The sequence below is a fragment of the Strix uralensis genome, chromosome 1 (assembly GCF_047716275.1).
Source record: "Strix uralensis isolate ZFMK-TIS-50842 chromosome 1, bStrUra1, whole genome shotgun sequence".
Taxonomy (NCBI): Eukaryota; Metazoa; Chordata; class Aves; order Strigiformes; family Strigidae; genus Strix; species Strix uralensis.
In genome coordinates this window covers 101,974,378-101,995,939 of record NC_133972.1, presented here as the reverse complement: position 1 = coordinate 101,995,939, position 21,562 = coordinate 101,974,378, and the positions used below count along the sequence as shown (strand labels likewise).

The window sequence follows — 21,562 nt, the reverse complement described above, 5'->3', positions numbered from 1 at the left end:
CGGGTGTCTGCACTTTGGTCCTGAGCTGAAGGCAGACTCCCACCATGGGATTGCCTGCACGTATTCACCCCCACCACATTTGCCTAGCCAGCTGGTGAGGGATGCAGCTGTAGACACGGGACAGACAGGGGAGGCACACACTGTACAGGCAGCCCTCCACTGTCTCAGTAAGCAGCCATGGCCTGAAGGTTTCACACAATTAACCACTAATTGTTTGCATGGAGTTCAGACCACAGGAGCACTCCTCCATGTGGGTGGGGTCACTCCTTCATGCCCTCCTGTGAGCACGAAGGGGTTACCAGCATCCAAGTTATCTAAGATGGAAGATAAGAGAGGATTTGGGCCAACAGACAATTCTATTAAAAGATCCTTAATTCTGTCCCCTCTATGTCATGTTGATGCAATAGTCATGAAACTAATGACCTGACACACAGTATGTAGACAATGTATGTGTGTTTATGGTGTCCTTTTAGAGGCATCTCCTCCTGGGAGTAGAGAATCAAGAGAAGCTGTCTGGTAAATCTGCTGTCCCTCGGGATATATATGGAATCACAGCCAAAACTCAAATAGTACCTATTACCCTTACTTACCCAATGCCCAACACCCGCCATGTATTGACCAAGCAGACCTGCATCTCTGCTCATGAGGGTTTATTGGTGTAGATTTATCAGATCTATATGGAGGCACCGAACATGCATGGATATCAATTTATTTTGATAGGATGAGGCAGGAAGCGCTTTCTTCCCATGCATGGGTAGGCACCTCTCTTCAGAAATTCCAAAACCTGATGCTGAGAACTTGTTTGTGTGTGACCTGTGCTGAAACAGAAGTACCCACACAGGGGCACCTATTCTCCTTTAACACACACTATGCTTTGGGTTCAAGACTCACAGAAAAAAGGGACATTGTTCACATCTGCTGTGCATGGTTAGGGGCTCGTAAACGATTTCCTCACTTGAGAGAAGAGTAATTTTTGCATCCCAGATCTGGAACATTGGAGAAGACTTCAGATAGTCCATGAACCAGATGCAGTTTTCTGGGGTGCTGTGCTGGGTGTACCAGAGTCAAGTAACAGAGCCACAGCAGTCAGAATGCAAGCAGCCAATGGGAGCTCTTGCCCAGAGAATGCACTGGCAAAGAGTAACCACAGCCAGCCCCCAAAACTTATTGTCTAGTCCACTAGTACTACGATTTTTATGTAGAGATTATTGATTTTAGGCTACATTGTCAGAGAAAGGGATGTTCTGTACTTAACACATGTCATCTCCTAGGCCATAAACTGTGTGCAATTACACAAGCACTACTTACCAGTGGTTTAAACAGTGTTTGTTAGCTGTTGTTGTTATCTCTCCCAAGAGATTACTGCTATTGCTGTCTGTGGGTTGTGATTTACAGTAGTGTAATCATCTGAAAAGACTGGATTTGTTAAGCTTCTCAGATAATACAAAACCAAGTCAAGCAATGCTTACAGATACCAAATAGACTTAAAATGTTTTTCTTACCGGAAGCTGTATTATTTTATTATGTCCCACCCATCCACTCTCCAACTGGCAGAGAAAAGTGGTTTTTAATTTGGGGACACGTACTAAAATGAGAAAAATACGAAGGGAATTCTGTGAATTCTAGTATTAGCGACTATCATCATTTTAGTGTTCTTTTAAACAAGATGAGTCAAGCAGTATCTGTACTGTAGCTGAACACTTCAGTCACAATAAGTCAGGGGTTTTCTCCCAGAACCTGACATCAAGTCTGAGAAAGTCTTCTTCCCTGAAGTGATTCAGAAAGAATCTTGCTATTTTGTCTTGCGGATGTAAACCATGTACATTGTTAGAGATTGTAAGAGGCCTTAAAACCCATTGGTAAGTTTTCTAGTAATAAATTATTGTATTAATTTATTAAAGATTACTTAGTCCTTCAGGAAAAATATTGTAATCATGTGGGGAGTTTGAGCTTTTTTCTTAACAGAGTGGACTTACAAGACCTTTTTAACCTTATACTAGTCAATTTTTACTTCGATATTCTTCACCAGTAAAAAGCCCTCACCTTTGCTTCCCTTAATTTCCTTGTGCTTTGGCGGGGTTTCACACTTACAGGCCTCTGTCAAAGGAGATCAAGGCACATCTCCCAGCATGTGCTTGCTACTCCTGTCCTCCATGGAAGCCCATATATAGCAACTCCATAGGGATCCAGAACGCTGTGATGGGAGAAAGCTGGGAACTACAGAACAGTGAAATGCAGGGTTTCCAAAATGAGCTGGCCCAAGGCCTCTTTGAATTGAATTTTGTTGCTTTCCAGGACATGGGGCCAAGGTCATTCCTAGCACGGATGCAGCAGAGGGAAGGGCTGGGGCAGGAAGTTTCTATGGGTACAGGCCTGCTTTAACGAACCAGCAGTGAATAATCAAGGCAAGAGCCCTGGAGCTCCAGCATCCTGCTCTTCCATCCACTAGAGAGCATGGGAAGGATGGAGGCAGCAGCTGCAGCTGCCAAGAACTTCATTCCTCTCATGGCCTCCAGCACACCCCTTCCCTCGGAAGCATCGGGCCCCACATTCCTACAGCCCCACGCCACCCAGCCCCTGTCCCAGCTGCAGCACAGCATCCCTCCAGCAACAGGGCTTTGGCCATACCCAGCAGTTCAGCTATGGCAGTTTTGCTGCCTGGGGGCCGACAGCTGTAGAGGCAGTTGTCTGCTTTGTCCAGGCTTCAAGAGCAAGCAGATCTACCCAAAGCATGGAGTAAATACAAGCTACTGCAGTCTTAAATAAAACCCAGAAAACCCCACAGTAAGCTGAGGTGACCCCCCCGCCCCAAGCAGTGTGTGGGGCAGGTAGATGCACGGGAAAACAGGAGCTTGGCCTCTGGCAAACATCTTCATTCTTTCTGAGGGGTAGGACAGATGAGGCAAGGAAAATATGCTCTCCACCTGCCAAAAAGACTAAGGGTAAAGCTTTGCCAGTTGGACTATACCTTGTGAGTTGCTGAACAAGCTTACTTCCCATTAATGTCAGTGGGATTTCTGTGGGAGCTTAGCAACTGGCGTGCTGTAAGCTGTTACAGGAGTAATGGAGGGGGGATGACAGGGAAACATATTAATGCAAATGCATGTGATGCATTCGGGTGATACTTCACAGATAGTAATGGTTGTACTTGAACAAATTAGTCCTCACCCTGACTGCTGGCTTCCTGCTTTACAGATGTGGCACTACTGTTAGTCAAAGTACATTCTCCCAAAGTCTGAAATGGTATTCAACACTGCTGTTCTTTTCAGATGTCTCTCTTTTGTCCTCTTTGCAATTTAAATTCAACTTATTTACGTTTATCTAGATAACATCCCATACTTTTAAATATAAAGGTACTTCTCAATTTTCACTTCTAAAGCTGTCAGTAAAACATACATTAGAACTACCCTGTGGCACAGACAAGTTCTTCGCTTATCCATATTTTCTCTGCTATTCATTGAGGGAGGTATTGCTCAGTTCTCTCGTAGAAGGTCCACATGCTGTTCCCAAAAAGAACCTAGTTAGACAGAACGACGTCATACATGTTGGCTGCTAGATCTTTCCTGCCCTCAGCTTCCTGCTAAAACAAATTCATTTTGATTGTTCCACATAGTAAACTGTTGTTGATCAGGGTAAGGCTGAATGATGCTGGTGACTGACTCATCACTCTTGGCTTGACTGCTGCACAGCCTAAGGAGTAAAAGTGAAGTACTACTAAGAAAAAAGGGCCAGTAGCGAACAAAGGAAGAAACAAGGAAAGAAAAGGGGATCTAGCAGCCATTGTATAGATAGAGAGCATTGAGAGAAGAGTCACTAATGGTTTTGCCAAATCTAAGCTGTATTTACTTTTCCAGTTCAGTAAGACACTTAGGTTTTGAAAATGGAATGCATAAACAGTGTGCAGTAGAAATTAGCTGAGAAGAAACATCTCAATATACAGTGCAGGAGTGCATGGAGCACTTCTGATAGTGAAGGAGCCTACGTTTCTAAACAGTCATTCCCAAAGAATGTTAAAAATATTTGTGGGAGAGAATAATCTGGTGAAATACAACTTTCTGAGCTGCTGCCTGCTTATTTAAAGCATAAATGATCTTACAGCAACTCTATGTCTTTTCATATCAATGTTAAGCTTATCTTATAAACACATCTTCAGTACGTAAAGTAAGTTAAAAACATCCATTCTAAAGCTCGGATGTAAAGAGAATGTGGCTTGGATGCTTACTGGCATGAAGAGAGATATCCTGTCTTATTATTTTTTGTACTGTGATACAGTTGTAGCATTATCTGGTGTACAGGGCTTTGAAGGATCTATTGTAAGCATGTCAAAGACTTTCTAAATTACTTTGTTTTTGTAAATATTAGATCACAAAAACTGAGGAATGAGTCCCACAGACTTTCATTAAACAATGTGTCCCATTATTGTTTTTCCTGTTTTGGAGTTGAAGTTAAACTAGCATTAATAATACTCTGCATATCTATTCTCTCAATGAAAAAAAAAATCTGTTCTAATAATTATCATGTCTGTAGAAATGTGTATTCAAGGTACAGCTTAAGCACTAATTAGTCACCTCTGCATGTTGCTTGTGCAGTCAGAGATAAGAGGTATCTTGCACAAGATCCCAACGTCCACGATAGAGCTTGGGTCAGACAGGACTGCAGTCCCATGATCTCACCTCCTTAGTGACCTAAGCAGTCCAGGACTAACAAGCTATGGGATAAGCCTTCCATGTGGCAGTTTTGCATGTGGGAACAGAGCATTCCCACAGCAAGTGGTAACTCGCCTAGCAGCCTTTCTGGCTCACATCCACTGGCTCAGAGAGCTAAGGGAGGTAAGTGCCACAGCTACAGGGCAGTTGGTGGAGTAGGGCTATGAAGGCTGTGTGGTTGAAGGCCAGGAATGGCTGAGCCTGAAGACTCTCTTGACAAGAGCCTAGGGCTGGGACAAAGATGCAGAAGTGGGAAGACAACAAATTAGCAGCTTGACATAAGGAAGAGGACAGAAAGAAAGAATGGGCAGAAAACTCTCTGCCCCCTTGCCCCTAGACTTAAGTTTCAGGAAATTATGGTCATTTTGATGTTGGCATGTACTTGTCAGCAGCCTTCAGCAAGAGTCCAAACTTCTTCAGTCTCCTTCCTCTAAAGGGTGGCAATGTTCAGTTGCTATTGGTTATTTTTCTGGTACCTCACAGTGCAAAGGTCAGTGTCCTGAGGTAGGAGGTTTCGTCTTGCTGAAGACCATCTGAGTGTCAGAACACCACTGGACAGTGGAATTCCTGCTATTTTTATCATTGTTTTTAAAAAGTATGGGAAATTAGTACTTTTTTTGTACTAGTTAGTACTAATATTGTACAAACTAGGGAAGGTAGAATAGTCAGATTGTGAAATGAAGCACTCAAAAACTACAAAGTGCCATGATTAAGTTACTTGGTGATTTGATCCTGTTATACATATTAATTAGGATATTTCAAAACCAAGCTTGAGTCCAACTTTATTTATGTTGACAGTTCTTCCACACAAATATTTGTGTGAAGCTGTTGATTTCCACAGAGCTCAGTACCATAAACAGTCATCACAGCAGCAGCACTTGCTAGGTATTTTAGCTTCATTTTACAGATGGGACAAACTTCTTCATAGCCAAGTGGCAAGTGCATCCAGCAAGGCAGGTTTAGAAGTCAGGATATCATGGTACCTTTTCCTTAATTCAAAATGATTGTGTCTTCTGAGCCAGAGCAGTACATAAAATATACAGGGTGGGGATGAAATCCTGTCTCTACAGAAATTAATATAACTCAGACATCCTGGTGCACATACATATCTTTAAGGTCTAAGTTATTCTGTTCACCAAACCAAATTGCTTACAAATTGGCAAACTAACAAATATCAGCATTTATCAAAATTAAATCCATATGTTCTTCAAATCCATGTATCATCAACTACTTCCAGATGTAAAAATCCATGGATAGTTTTAAGGAATCTGAGTCCTGCAGTCAGTTTCCATCACGATTTTCAAAATTAGCACTGTTCACAAGTGATATACAACAATATTTGGTCTCTTCAGGAAACAATACTCGTTGCTTTCCTTAGAGCCAGGTATCCTGTAACCACATCTGAAGGGAGCATCCGAATATAGGCAAATTCTTCAATAGTACTAAATCTTAGCTTGCTCTGGGGATCTGTGTAATTTGCCTGAAAAAGAAACAATGGTAGAGACACTATTCAAATAAAATCTCAAAACAGAATACTAAAAAAGTGTCTAATTACAAGACCACAAAATGGTGAGTTTCTTTTCCCAGCAACAGCACCTTTGTTCTACCATGTGACCAAAAGTTTGTACTTTTTTCTTTCTCCTCGTGTCAGAACTTATGAGAAGTTAACAGACCCCTATAAAATCACATTAGAAATGCATTAAACATAACAGAGGGCTGAAATAGTTTCATACAAAACACAGTGCAAAAGAAATTCCTCAACTCTCTAAACTCACCCTAGCAACTCTGTGCCTTGTGCAGTCTCTCTCAAGGCAGCTCTCCAAAGAGTCAGTCTACTGCCAATAAATTACCCACAAAGAGACTGAATTATGGGAGCTCTGATAGCTTTGGACTGATTTTCTCCTCCTGCATACAACTTAGCTTTTAATTTACTATAAAGTGGTTGTTAAAGCAAAGGAATCTCAGCTTATGGTTCTGTGACTGAACTGATAAGAAATGTGAACTCAGTGTTGTGCTCTGCTACAGATGCCTGCTTTCAGGATAGCCGCCTGGCCAGCTAACCCTGGGCTACGCTTGTATCCTCTGCTGTATTTGCACCCTGGGTGCCTGGGAGCGGTGCCAGTGTCCTTCCAGCCTCTCCCCTTCCCTGTTGCTACAGAAACCTTGAGCTTGGATGAGCTGGGGGGCAGCACAGGAGGGTGGGCTGGAAGAAGGCAGGCTTCAGGGTACTGCCTCTCCACCTTCAGCCTCCAGGACAATCACTGTCTGTTCAACATTGGATTACCAAGTGCCTGCCAAGGCTCTGAAAGGGTCTTCTGTACCTTTCTTTAACAGGAGATGGTGGCAGGCTGCAAGGCACAGGCAGTTGAGATCCCTTAGGACATTGCTACTAAAAAAGAACAGGCCAGGGAGAGCTGGAGTGTTCCCCATCCATACCGTTGAAGTGCAGAGCCCTCTACCATCTTTATGTTAGAAAGGATCTGTTGACCATGGTAACAATCCACATAATTGTCTGGTCTGATAAAACTTAGCAGAAAATTAAGTGTTATTTGTAGCTCGTTTCTTTAAAAAGAAATGCCACAAGGTTAATTAAATGTAGTCAGCTAACAGTCAAGTCATCAATTCATTTTCAAACAAACGGCAAAGTTAGGATATTAGGAGTAAATTTATCCCTGGTAGTAACTTTATGGTTACAGCAGGTATACATTAATTTTTATTTCATACTTTACCTCTGGCCTCGTGTAAGAAAAACCTAACTAAGTAGACTGCTTTTCAAATGTGCCTAATTCTGTAATAAACTAGCCAAGCAATATCTTCAATTTGTATTGTGCACCAATGTAGGTTAAAAACATTACAGCAGCTCCTCACCATTCTGATACTTCATATTGGGCTGTACTGTTTGCAGACACTGATGTATGGTAACGAGTCATTTATGCCATGACTTCAGTCTGAAAACAAATGATACTGCTACTTCAGCAATAATTAAAACAGATTAGAAAAGTGAAGTAAGGTGATTTTGCAAAGAAAAAACTCTGTCATATTTAGAAACTAAGTCAAAGGCCACAGATGCATGCTCTTCAAATACAATAAATTAGTTATCTCAATCGGTTTCTATAGTAACACGGCTGATCCATTTTCAGAAAAGGAAGAGCAATATAAACATTTGAAGGATTGGTGGTTTTTTTAATCTGCTTTACAATAAATTTGTTTTGCATGTTAAAATATCTAAATACTCATCTTGCAAGTTTGGAAATACTAGTTTTATTTTGCAGTGTCAATATAGTAGATAATAGCTTTTGAATTCTAGGCTGCCTTACAAATACAAATTGGCTGCTCTGCTTAGACTACTGGTAAATTTAATTCCATTTGTGTTACACACAGAAAGAGAAGACGATCAGTAGAATTTAATTGTGGCATTTAATATAACTGCAGGTATACTAATGAGAGTGTTTTAATACACTTCTCTTTTTTTTGTACCTGCTAGACCATATTAATTCTTTCCTAAATGGGTAATGCTAAGGAATTTATTTTACTTTTTTTTTTTTCCATGGGGAATCCAGCATTCCCATAGAAAATATATTCTTACACAAATGCTTTCAGATTTTACACAGAAAATACAGGGACATTTTTCTTATCCTAGATTTCTAAAATATTCTATTACCCAACATATCTTCCTAGTAGGAAATGATCTTGAAAATATATTTAGTGCTTCTTATGAAACATTTCTAGCTTAGTAATTTAAAGGACACGCTGTCTCAGTTATCTTAATAAAAAAGATTTTTTTAAACACGGTATTTTTATCACAGTCTGGAGAAATCTTGCAGGCCAGGTAAAATAGGAAACTTGACTCACAACCCAATTAGAGGATGAAAAATTAAGAAGAAAAAAAAAGAAAGTGGAAAGACAAAAAAAGGAAATAAAAACAGCACTGAATGGATTCATATAGAAAGGAGAGTATTTATATTGAGCTAGAATAGTTAGAGTACATAAATCACTGATGGAAAGGAGGAGCTGGTAAAGAAAAACTGAGGAGCTGGTAAAGAAAAACTGAAGAACTGAGAGGAAGACTCTTATTTCCTATGGCTAAACTGACCCTTAGCTGGTAGGGACATGGTCTTCACTCACATCTATAAACTGCATCATCATCTCGCTATAGCTACAATGACTGACTGGTTTTGAAATGCATCAAAGGCCAGTGCTGGAAAGCATTATTTGGTTCCTCAGAGATGGGGCAGTGAAAGGGACTTATGCCCTTATGCCTTCTGTTCCGCATGAGCTCCTCACAGCTCAGAGATGTTGCACCAACTCTAATAACACCTGGTGTGAATGCTACTAATACTTGCAAAGCAACTCTAAGGGGAGAGGATCGGAAACAGATGAACAGCATTAAGTGACCCAGTATGGAATTTTTGCTGTTTTGTGAAATCTACTCATTACCATTTCACATGTCCACCTATCCTCCCTTCCTCCACCCACTGTATCTTTATAGAGAGTAAGGGTACTTATACAAAGTTCCTTATTCAGCTGACCCCTGCTCCTTGTCTGAAAACAAGTTGCTATTATATCAAAGCAATACTCTTACAAGACTGTAAGTCTGACTGGCTGGAGGGAATTATTTGCCCTGAGTTTGTGATCAGTGTCTTGAATTTGCTGTCTGCCAGTTCATCTGCAAGGGAGATGTTGCTTTCTCATTCCCTCTTGAACACCAAGGGTTACCAGCCTCAATCCGAGCAACCCTCTCCATTTCCAAATCACGCTCAAAGGCACAGGCTGGAAACATGCCACCTCCTAGGTGTCTTATTTAAATGTGTTACTTAAAAAATAAAAAAGTTAAACAAAACATACACTACCAAACCAAGAACTCAAACGTTAGGATGTGCAGGATTACATTTGGCACTATAGCTATTCCTTGATGCCTTGCACTGAGGATCCACTGTAAAGCAGTCCTTAATTAAGTGCTCACCCATTTTCTCTCCTAACGGGGCCTTTCACCTTATTCAGTGTACAGAATGCAAGGTGCTGTGTTAACCTGCATCAACATAACAAGTGTCTGTATTTACAGGCATTTCTGTGAGGTGATACTGAGTCTGTGAGGTGGGCTAGTACCCTATGGATGAGAAACAGATTAAACTTGGGGAAGGGACGCTGAAATTCTGTCTAAGGCTATTTGATGTTACAAAGTTTCTGTTATTGTAGTTATTTAGTGTAACCATTACTTAACCCTTTTTATAGTCCAAAATACAGTAGTCCCATTCATTTCAATTGTAATAAATGCATAGGCTTCTGCAAAATAAATCACTGGGGGCTTAAGGTGAAAAGATATGCTGTTACTAACACCTGTTTGGTTTTAAGTAAAATTATTCATGTCACATAGGAACAGTGTCATCAGCAGATACAAAATTTTTGTTGAGCAGAATTCAATGACTTTACTCCCGTTTTGTGCCAACAGAATCTCTGGGGAATTCAGTTGCCAAATTGTAACTACTGAGATTTTTTTGGAGCATGTGCAAACTGTATCTAAGTCAAATGTGGTTGGGTTTTTTTTCCTTTTTTTCTTTTTTCTTTAACAAAATCATGCAAAAGAGCCCATCTGTGACACAGGCTATACACCTGCCAAACTCCAAGTTCCAGCTCTGAAGCATGGGGGTATTTTAAATTCTTAAAACGCCCATGCCAAGTGTCTGTGTCAGGCTGATTTTTCTGAAGGGAAGTTTGAGAGTAATGATAACAAGATTTTTTTTTTAACCTGGGCCAATCAATATAACTTTGCCTAATCACATTCCTGGAAATTGCTGAGCCATCTTTTTGAAACTTTCTCTAAAAGATATAACGAAATAAATCAGCCTCAGGCAAACACTCAGCATGGAAAGTTTCAATCTGTGTGGTTAAAGCTTGACAAAGTTAGGAGTCATGGAGATGGTGGGCCACCAGCTTTCACTGTAACAATCTAAAGAATCAGAAACTATGAGGGCTAATGCAGACTCTAGAGCTGGAAGAGTGGTATGATAGGAGCCACTTGGCAGGAAAGGTATTTAATCTGTCCTGACATCTATTAACAACCTAAGAATTTTGTGATGTAGTGACAGTATTTGGGGTTTGGCCCTAAATCACTGGACAACTATTAAGCACAAGGCTGAACAGGAACCTCAGCAAGTACAGCTTTCACAAAAGCATGCACCAGCTTTATTTCATTGTGGAAAGTGATATGCCAATTTTGAAGAGAAAAATAAAATACTTACCGGAAGTCCTGAAATGTCAGAATATTTCTTGGCAGGCTTAAAGGAAGGAGGAGCATCAATATTAAAATCTAGAGAGAATCAAAGGGATAAATTCAGTGTGCTACATATATTTTAAAACATAAACCCAAAATGTAAATAGGTAACAATACCTTAAAATGTTGCCTTTACTTTCTGAGGTCTCTATTAACTAGCAGCGCAAAGAAATATGAAGCTGAATTACCCCTGAAAACATTTAGCCTATTAGCATTGTAAACAACAGTCTGATTCTGCTCACCTCTCTAGTATCAGTTCAGTAAGCAGCACTGCCCTCCCCAAAAGGAAACATGTGAGAGCAATTTGAAATGTGATTTCTTACAAGTCTTAATGAATTCCCTTGCAGTCGGTTATTTGCAAAGAATAGCCATTATCATATGCATGCTGTACGTTAAGACCACGAAACATTGCTCAAGACTGCAGCTCTGAAATACTATAATCCAGAAAAGCAAAGTAATCTTTTAAATCAGTTAAATCTTTAAGCATGAACCACTGTAAGCCCAGTCAATGACCTAGAAAATTGTCTGAATGTTTAAAAAAATTATGGAAATTGCTGTTCTTTGGTGCCCTTTAGACAGCTACTCTCATTCATAAACATTTTAAGATACACTTGGAATGTTTAAGTAATTAAATCCCCAATTTTGGATGTTTACAAAAATATCTTGTACCTGACTCCTTTCTTCCTTCCTTCCTGATCTCCCCTGCACCTCGTTCAGGTGCTGTGATCAATTCAAATGCTCCATTCATGTCAAATTTCTAACTCATCATCTCATAATTCAAAAGACACTAATGCCACAGACAGCTGGTTTTAAATATGCAACTGAATTTCTTTTCCCACCTTCTTAAAAAAAAAAAATCCTATAAATTTACAGTTGCAAACAGAAGGCAATAGAAATAGCAACATCAGCAGATCGTCAGTTACAATAGCCAGGAACACACAGTAGTCTGCATTTTTCCATAACAGTTACATCTAAAACACTTCAAAAAATGGCTAACTATTTTTGGATAAAGCACCAAGTCTGACAAAAAGTACATGCATATGCTCAATTCTGAAATGGCTCCACTTGCTTAAGTAAAATCTGAGGATCACATTCTGCCTCCAGCTACATTACTTTACAAGTAGACCTGAAGTATATCTAGATTAAGACCACTGCTGTAGCTCTGCTCCTGTAGATGTACACCAGCTAAGACTGCTAATCAGGACTGCTAATAGTGTAGTTTCAGCTGTGCTGAACAGAATAGGGGATGTAGGATTTAAATCTCCCAAGAATCTAGGATAAGGAGCTGGATAGGAAGCTTGGGCTGAGGTCTAAGCTACTGCAGGTATGTGGCTTAGCAGAACCAATTCGAAAATAGTTCAAATGTAGCTAATCAAGCAGCAGCCACCCATCAGAAGACATCTGGGCTGTATGCAGAGGATGAGGCTCCTCAGCAGTGAAGAGGTAACAAAAATCTGATGGGAATAAGGACTTTCTGACCTGGTTTGGATAAATAAATTTCCTTTATTAAACTCTCTCCCCAAATGTGTTTGAACTTGGTCATAATACTCCAAATTATTCGCTTCCCACAACTTTACACTTAGGACTGGCAAGTATGATTGGACTAGTCTTAAATGTACTACTGGACCCTGTTCAAGCAGGATACTGCATGCACTGATGAAATAATTTAGATTTGTTTTAAAGAAAATTATTTGTGTGGATTTTATTATTTATAAATACATGCAAAGTGTCTAAGCAGCTTACAGCTAGGATCATTTAGTTGCCATGGCAATGCCCTTTCAGAAGCAAGAATTTGTTTTAGGTTCTTCCAAGTTCTGTTCTTCTTGCCAGCTGCTGCTCCACCAATGCCGGAGTGCTAGAATTAAAAATACGGTATTTAGAGAAAAAATAAAGAAAGAATACTATTTCAGAGCGTGACACTTCTATTTCATAGTCTTTCTGATACGTCTCATCTTGTCATGAACCATTGGTTATCCTCATTTATTTCATCAGCAGGCTAATATACTGTACACTTTAATCTTGGCTGCAAGAAAAACAAAGCTTTTTGGACTGTGTCAAAGCTACTATGTTTACTATTAACTGAAGGAAATGAAAATCTGCTTTTTACATGGAAATAGAAAATCAGCCTGATTAGGTTTAGCCTGAGATTACAGGATTCTGTATGTACTTCCCATCATATTAGAACTTATTACTATGAAGTTGTGTCTAAAACTGTGATTACACGGCTAAATTTTCTCTCTCCGTTTTATGGCATATTACAGGTGCAGCTCTAGCTCTTTTACAAATTATCTGTGACTGTAGAAAACACAACTGATCTTGTACAATGTAATGAATATTATGAGAAACTTTCTGGAAATTTTATTTTTCTTTCAAAGGATAGAAGACAGAAGAATAGAAAAAGAGTAATAAATAGAATGTTGGCTGCCAAGACAATTTTACATTTTGAAAGGTACACTAATGGAAAGCTTGCCAAAGGTACTATAATGGTAGTTTTAGTTATCAAATGTGATTGCTACAGAGTAATTTATTTATGTCCCTCCAGAGACAGAAGCTGCACAACATACTGTACTACTACTAAATGATCAAAGGACACAGATTTACAGCTTTACTTCAGAAAAGAAAATGTTCTAACAATTGGGGAATTGTTGCTATTTCTGTTAATAATTACTACCTGCCACATCAGTCTCATCAAAACTCAGCAAAGTTCTGCAAACACAGTTCTGCTGTGATTGGTTTATAAATTAGCGTGTTAAATTGCTGAGAATGATAGGAGGAAGGATTCAATTAGAAAGCTTTTTTCTGTAGACATATGATATATTCAGAAAAGATGCTCATGAGCTGATGATATACCAGGTTTTGGTAATGGATATCCAATATAGAAAGCACACGCAAATGTTTGCTCTGACGGTAACACTTTAGTAATCTAGAGATCCTAGAGACTGCTGGAATATGAGACGAAAATACTACCACATTACTAATTCCAATTAATTACAAGAATTTTCCCCCAAATCATTGCATAATGATTTTTTTTTCAGTAATCTGTTTTTTCAAAAGCAACTACTGGGTTTATATGCATGTATGCCTCCTAGGAATGGTGCTGGGTATCACCTCACATACCTACAATCAAAAAGGCAATGACTGATAAATGCAAATGAGCCAAGCTACATCTGCACCAGTGAAGTTCAGGGAAAGCTGGAGCAAGGATAGGTGGAGCTATTCATTGCTCTACATAACTGCCAGGTCTTCTTCCTTTTCCCAAGGGTTGCAAATTCCATTCAGGAAGTTTAGAAAAAGGCAATTTCTTCTTTCTTCTCTGCTTTTAAGTCTAATCTCTGCAGTGAGCTAATGGTTCAAACTTGGACATACTTATGAGACATAGACATGATTTATTTTCTTCCTTTTAAGGCAGGCTAGGCTGGAAGGATGCAAAAAGTCATCCAAATTGTTACTACCAATTCATACCGACAAAAAGTTAGTTAAAACTCAGTATTTCTTCTCAAATTAGTAACTGTGTTGGGGAGGACAATTTCATGTTTTTATTATAACTGCCTATTATTTCTGCAGCAGTTGCCAAAGGTCCTGTACATTCATTATTATTTCAAGCATGCAGACAGTAGTATTGCCTCTTTGGAAATGGTGACGTCCCTCTAAGAACTGAAGGATCAGCACAAGGCCTTGTGGCTATTTAAGTCCTGTATGGAAGCTACATGGAAAGCCTCTGGGCACAAATGGAGCTTTTCCAATAAGACCCATTTCTCAAAGATGCTGGTGCTCACTGGAGGATTAGGGTGAGCAAAGTATGAAGTTGTTTGAATGCTCCTCATGACAGAAGTCGTCTGCAAACCAGACATAGAGCAACTTGAAAGTCAGACTAATTTTATACCCCCTGACAAACCTGTGCTTAGTGAGCTGTGCAATGCCCAATTACTCAGGTTTTATGCTGTGGGATATTGTATCTTACTCATACAGAATGAAATCTGGGATAAATTCCTTCTTTCTAAGTACTGGCTTAGGACCAGCAGTCTGAGAAGTTTGCTTGTCTAGAAAGCATTTGTAGAGTGTGCCAATGAGTTGGCCCTGGCACAGCAAGATAAAAATATATTAAAAACAAAGCCAGCAGTAACAGCATTGCTAGCTGTAGTCTTCCTTCACCTTCTCCCCCAGTTTAAATCTCGGAGTGTTTTAGCAGACTGTATTTTGTCAGCTGTCAAGAGTTTACAGGACTTCTGAACGTCAGCAGGCCATGCTTCTGGGGAGCACGGAGTGTTTGCTTCTAAATCTAGCAACACTGGATGAACAGACACTACAGGTCTGTTAAGAGTTTTAGGGACCAGGAGAGGAGTAAAATGACAGTTACTAATAACTCTCTGGCTGATTTCTATTTCAATTGCTGTGCAGCCTGCCTTCGCTAGGAACTGGGAGATGGGATTCCTACATTCACAACAGTATTAATTGTTCCTCTCTAGCTGTGGTAGTTTGTGAGATACCACACCATAAAACTTCTGCGCTTACCTTGTTCCAGAATTTAATATAATAGTTCTGCCTCTGGACCAGTGCCATTTTCATGTTATAATATAGTGTTCACTCTGGACCATAATGTGGCATGGACTGCAGGTTAATTTCTTCAAGATTGTTGACCTTTTATTTAGCTGTTAAGGTGACTTTGTTAATATTTACATGAGCAATATGGTTAAATAGAATCCTAGTTAATGTTTTATTTGAAGAGTTTAGAATTTCAAATTGTTAAAATAATATACTTACAATGAAGTTTGGATCTTTAAATGGTAACGGCTTGATGGTTGTTTCTGCTGATCCTGTGCTGGAGTCTGTGTTCAGAAATTTGTTTTCATTCATGGCCTCTCCACCTGCACTCTGAAGAAAAAACACAATCTTACTGCTCGTTACTCTGAGCAAGTTTAACTGGAGATGGAGCCGTCAACCTACCTGTTGCCTTTTTAGCCTTCCTATCTGTTTTGAATCTTTAAAGATGTTGCATGTCAGCAGTGGGGAATCATGAAACAGAGTCTTTGTCAAGCAATTTCCAACTGACACATAAACGGGAAGAGTGGAATAGTGGCCAATGCCTACTGAGTAAAAACAGCATCGCGTTTATTTTGGTACTAATGAAAGCTATCTCTATAAAGTGCAAGACAGCATGTGAAACCCAAATCATCAGAAATATACATTGGATGTATTTCAGAATGTTCTGTACTAAAGCATTAACAGGAATATATAAAATTTATAAAAAGGTTTTCTTTCAAGGTTCTAAAGAAAAAATGATTAATCAGTTTATTCTCCATCCTTGGCTTCAATCATGCCTGAGTGATGATTGAGAGAAAAAAATATTTTATTATGTATTATTTTTATATACAAGCCTCACAAAATCTATATGGGTACTAGTTGGTGTTTTCTAGGCTTTTCTTTATGGTTTATTTATTTAGCAGGAAGAAGAGTTGGAGAAGGTGTGCTTGTGATTGGAAAGCTAAAAAAGTTACGTGGCAGTCTAACCAATTTCTGATAGTTCTGCATGGCTGAGTTTATGTTGTTTTTTATTTTGTGAGTGCCCTGTAAGTCTCCATACTATCAGAACTAGCCCATGCTACATACCCAAATGATCCCTGTGAAATCCTGATCTATACTGAAGTCAATGAGAATTTCACCATTGAGTTTGGCAGTTCACTCAATAGGATTTCATACCTTCATTCTTTTTTCTTGAAGAACAAAAAGCTTGTCTAAAAGCTAAATCAATATTTACTGAACGGGTGGTTAAAATGTTTCTTTACTTTGCCTTCAGACAGATAAATCTTAGAACAGAAAAATGTTTTCCTGTGAAAACCTGCACTGAAAAACCTTCTGTGTTGATACAATACTCTTTTAAGTAGGAGAAAAAAGGATCATTATTATTAGTGAATTATGGGAGTACATCTAGAAACTGGGACTATATAGCAAAGGCCATGATTCAGCATATCCTTCTCCATGTGATTACAAGGGAAGTGTTTGTATTCTTAACTACATGCATACGTAATTATAGGATTAGGAACTAGGCAAGTTGAACAGTGCCTGTTTTTAACACAGCAGAGAGGTCTTAAATATTCAAACTATGGAATAAAGAAGCATTCAAGTAAAATAGTCATGTTTCTAGTGTCTTATTAAAACAAATATATGAATAGAGATTATCTATTTTCAAGTCAGTCCTCTGTAAGCACCTAGTACAGGGGATACTGCCATAACATCAGTGGAAACAACACTGAAGTCTGTAGCCTAAACCTGATTATTCCCTTGCTGAGGACAACATTAAAAAGCAGTCACTGTCAGAGAAACAGAAGAAACACAGATGGATGTTTAGAAACATGTGCATTATGTGACAGTGAGCAGAGAAAGTATCTTCAGCAATCCTGATTAAAGTGGTTTTATACAATGAGTTGCTAGGTTTCAAACTATATTCTTGCACATGCACACTTCCAGCACTTCAGATTTCAGCAGTGAACAAGGCACAAGATTATTTTTTATGAATAAATTATCTCTGATACTGCTCATTATCAGTGTAATCTCTCTAAGTGGAGGAATCAGCACTCACAGTTATTCTTCAAAGCATTCTTTCCTTTTAGTTGGTACCATTTGGTCGGTTTTAAATCCAATCCCACAGTTTTCTAAGTATTCCATTGTTTATGAAACAGGTTTTGAGTAGCATTTCAACAATACCTCAAAACAGTATCTAGTATTTTGAGACGGAACAAATAAAAATGGTTACACAGAAAGGGGAAGAAGCTTCCCTATACATATACTCCTTAAGTTCTGCAGCTGGGTACACTTACATATTACACTCACTGAAATCAGTGGGTTTTTCTGTGTGGATTTGGTGCTAATCTCGCTGGTGCAATGGGAAGGAAAGTAAGGAACTGTTCCTGGCAGGACAATTCCTGAATGTAAATTCTACACGTTGTTTCTTTTCCGGACCGACCCCTAAAGGATTTCAGGTATTAATGCTGCTAAGAGTCGGGATAACTCATGTTACAGGCCAGATGTTAATTTTGTTTGTGCCAGTATTCCTTGCACAGTGGCAGAGGCAGCAGGATCTGGAGCAGCAGCTGCTGCTTTTCTGGGCCATGCAGACACCCAAGTCATCCTCCAGTCCCACGGAGGCATAATGCCAGCAGTAGCTTCTGGATCTGCCGTGGATAATTGGAGAGCAGTGGTTTCCTCTCCCAGGCAAAGAGTGCAGGCTGGTGTGCAGGACTGTAAAGCAGCTTGCATACCATAGTGGTATGCAATTGATATCACGATTTCAGAGCCCTGTGACAGACTGGGAATCAAATAAGACTGAGTATTATGATCCCAGTTAAATGCTGGGAACTGAGATAAGGACATAGAGGCATGCCAGTTCCCTCGCTCAGCACTGCTTGTATGAAAACTCTGATTTTTAGCAGCAGCACTATGGAAGAGAGGTACTCAGCTAATGTGCTTTTCTTTCTGGAAAAACATTAAAGAGTTGAGTAGAAACACTGCTTCCAGAATAATGTGCTACTGCAAAGATGAGTGAACTCCGGCAAGTACAGAGCTTTGAAATGCTCTTTCTGTGCAGCCTGCAAAAGTCTCAGCTGACATCCTCAGCAGTCTTATAGCAACAAACTGAAAATGTCTCAACAATCTACAAATCTGTCCAGCCTATGTTTTAAAATGCCATGATTTAAAGCAGAAGAAACATCATTTAATGTTTCAGTTTTAAAGGTTTTTTTAAAGGGGGGGGGGATGCCAAATTAATTTTAACCAATATGGATCTACCTTTCTACTGCAAAACCCATGTTTCCTGAAAATTAATAATACAGTGACAATACAAAACATAATTTACAGGCTGAAAGAAGATTCCTCAGTGAACAGTTACTGTATGGCAAAGGTAATCCTTAACTTTTAACATTAGTTGAACAAATCTCTCACAAATGTGCTTGTTTGCTTGGTTGTTTAGTTTGGAAAACAGTTCATTCTTCACTGTCATGTGTTGGGGCAAACAAACAGGAATGAATTCAAATCCTCTTTGTAGTCCTATGAAGTGATGATGGTCTCGTGAGTACAGTGAGGAAGCGCCTGTCACCAGGGAACACGTACTGCTCAATGTGTGCTGTAACCCTCAGTCACATGCGGGCAACTTCCCCTTCCTGCCCAAGCCAGCCCCCAGCATATTTTCTCTACCCAGCCAGTCTCCTACCTAATTCCCTCACCCCCAGCGTCCTAGGAGAATCCCAAATGTTTTGCAGTAGGGCTAGAAAGAAAGTGTAATTAACCATAGGCTGAAATTCTCAATAGCTTCTTTTTAACTGATCTTGTAATGTAAATGTCCTTTATGGGGAGCTCAGTATACACTTCAGGGACGGAGACAGTGAAGTTGCCTTTAATGTGCACCTTATAAATAAATTGTGTCTTTTAAGTGGTGGTTTATGTAACTGTATTGGGGTTGTGTGGCAAGGTTTTGGTAGCGGGGCGGCTACAGAGGTGGCTTCTGTGAGAAGCTGCTAGAAGCTTCCCCATGTCCAACAGAGACAATACCAGCCAGCTCCAAGAGGAGGAAGGAGCGGCAGAGACAACAGGTGATGAACTGACCACAACCCCATCCCCTGCCCCCCTGCACCACTGGTGGGGAGGAGGCAGAGAAAATCGGGAGTGAAGTTAAAGCCCAGGAAGAAGGGAGGGGGGGGGGGATGGTGTTTTTAAGATTTGGTTTTATTTCTCATTATCCTACTCTGATTTGATTGGTAATAAATTAAACTAATTTCCCCAAGTTGAGTCTGTTTTGCCCGTGACAGTAATTGGTGAGTGATCTCTCCCTGTCCTCATCTCGACCCACAAGCCTTTCATTATATTTTCTCTCCCCTGCCCAGCTGAGGAGGGGAGCGACAGAGCAGCTTTGGTGGGCACCTGGTATCCAGCCACTGTCAACCCACCACAGTAACTAAGGCTACACAAAATCTGTGCTACAATAGTCACTATGCAGTATAGGTTTCTCTCCACAGGCTGTTGAATAACAACAAAGACTTTGGAATGGCTTTACATTTACAGGGTACATCTGCACTGGCAAATGAAGGTGTGACTTCAGTACAGCTGAACACGCTTACACTAATTTTACCCCAAAGAACAATAAAAACACTACAGTAAAGACTGCAGCTAAGCCATCATTAACTATGTTCATCCTTTCCCATCAACTCTTCTTCTGTTAACCTCCACAGAAGTCCATGCTGCCACCTCTTCCCATGTTACCTTCCTCTGCTCTCCTCCTCCCAGTATCCTCCTTAGCCAGGCATAGAGCAACCTTGACTGGAATTGCATGTTTTAAAAGTTGTAGACAGCAGTTCAAAGGCTTCTTATAGGACCACTTGTGCAATTTTTATCCCCTCTATAAAGTTGTGTTTATGTGCTTTAGCTGAATTTTAACTACAGCCACAGTGTGACAGGTTCGCAACCTCTATCCCTCCTGTGACAGACAGGAGTAATAGTGAGGGGTGCTGCTTCTTTTTTGCATTTCTTTTCACAAGACCATCTATTGAGTATTCAGTGCATCCCAGCTGGGTGGGACACTGTCCTCCCTGTTGGTCCTAGGACCAGGTGACAGTCGCGGAGTGAGGAAGCTGGCTGAGGACTTCACTTGGTTAGGAGACAGCAAAAATTAAAGAGAGAGCAAAGACCTGCAGCAAACACTTGGGAGTCCTAAGAGGTTTGTTATAAGAGCAGCCAAGTCTGGGGAAGAGACCTGAGCTAAGCTTTGCTACCTTAACACTAGTTTCTTTTGAATAAAGCCAAACCCCAGGAATGAGCCTAGTTTGGACCCTACTGTATGTGCTGTCTGTAGTGGGAGAAAACATGCACTGGGAGGCTGCCTATTCACATACTACTTTCAATTTTAGGTTTTGGTAGATCTATTAATTTTTTCAATATATTGTTCCAAATTCCCTACCACAGATGTATTGGTTTTCACATGATTTCCAAAGATTGCTCCGTCTGTCTGGTTTTACTTAGGGAGAGGACAAGCAAAACTTGTAGACCATGGAAGCTGAATTCTTTGTTTTGGCTATTTCTAGGTAGAATCAGCATTGTGGGGTTTGGGATGGGTGTCTGTGATGGGACTAAATACCAGGTAGAATTAGCTTATTATGAAAGTGCTCATCTGAATCGTCATGTTTTGTTTTTTTTTTTTCTTTTTCCCCAGCAAGAATTAAAACTGCATAACAGAATGATATATGCTGAAGTATCATTTCTTACCTATTTACTTTTGGATTATATTCTGTAATATTTTTTTCATTATTTTAAACTAACAGGATTTTACAAAGTATAAAAAACATTTAAAAATATGAAACATAAAAGTCAAAGACATAAATTTGTGCATTTCTGGCATCTTATCACTGCATACCATGCATGTCATGGCTTAGAAAAAAAATGGATTTGCATATCACTGAAGGTAAACTACAATCGGCAGTGGCCACTTACATGGTAAACAGAATTTAAAAATAGAAGTTAAACTGAACAGTGTGTTGCTAAAGCAAAACTTAAATGTGTAAGTAAATTCTGTAAGAACTGGAAAGGGAGTATCTAATTTAAG

The 21,562-nt window shown here is 39.7% G+C and overlaps 1 protein-coding gene across 2 annotated transcripts in view; it reads right to left on the bottom strand.

The window, feature by feature from the left end:
• Positions 1–5,470: 5,470 nt before the first annotated feature.
• Positions 5,471–21,562, bottom strand: part of INO80C (INO80 complex subunit C) — a 31,916-nt gene continuing 15,824 nt past the window's right edge. For both annotated transcript variants that reach the window (XM_074875395.1, XM_074875402.1), the window contains 4 exons: positions 15,739–15,849; positions 12,721–12,832; positions 10,946–11,013; positions 5,471–6,186 (listed from right to left, as the gene is read on the bottom strand). In XM_074875395.1, coding sequence (XP_074731496.1) covers positions 6,055–6,186; positions 10,946–11,013; positions 12,721–12,832; positions 15,739–15,849 — 423 coding nt within the window. In that variant the 3' untranslated portion in view covers positions 5,471–6,054. The remainder of the gene's footprint in view (positions 6,187–10,945; positions 11,014–12,720; positions 12,833–15,738; positions 15,850–21,562) is intronic.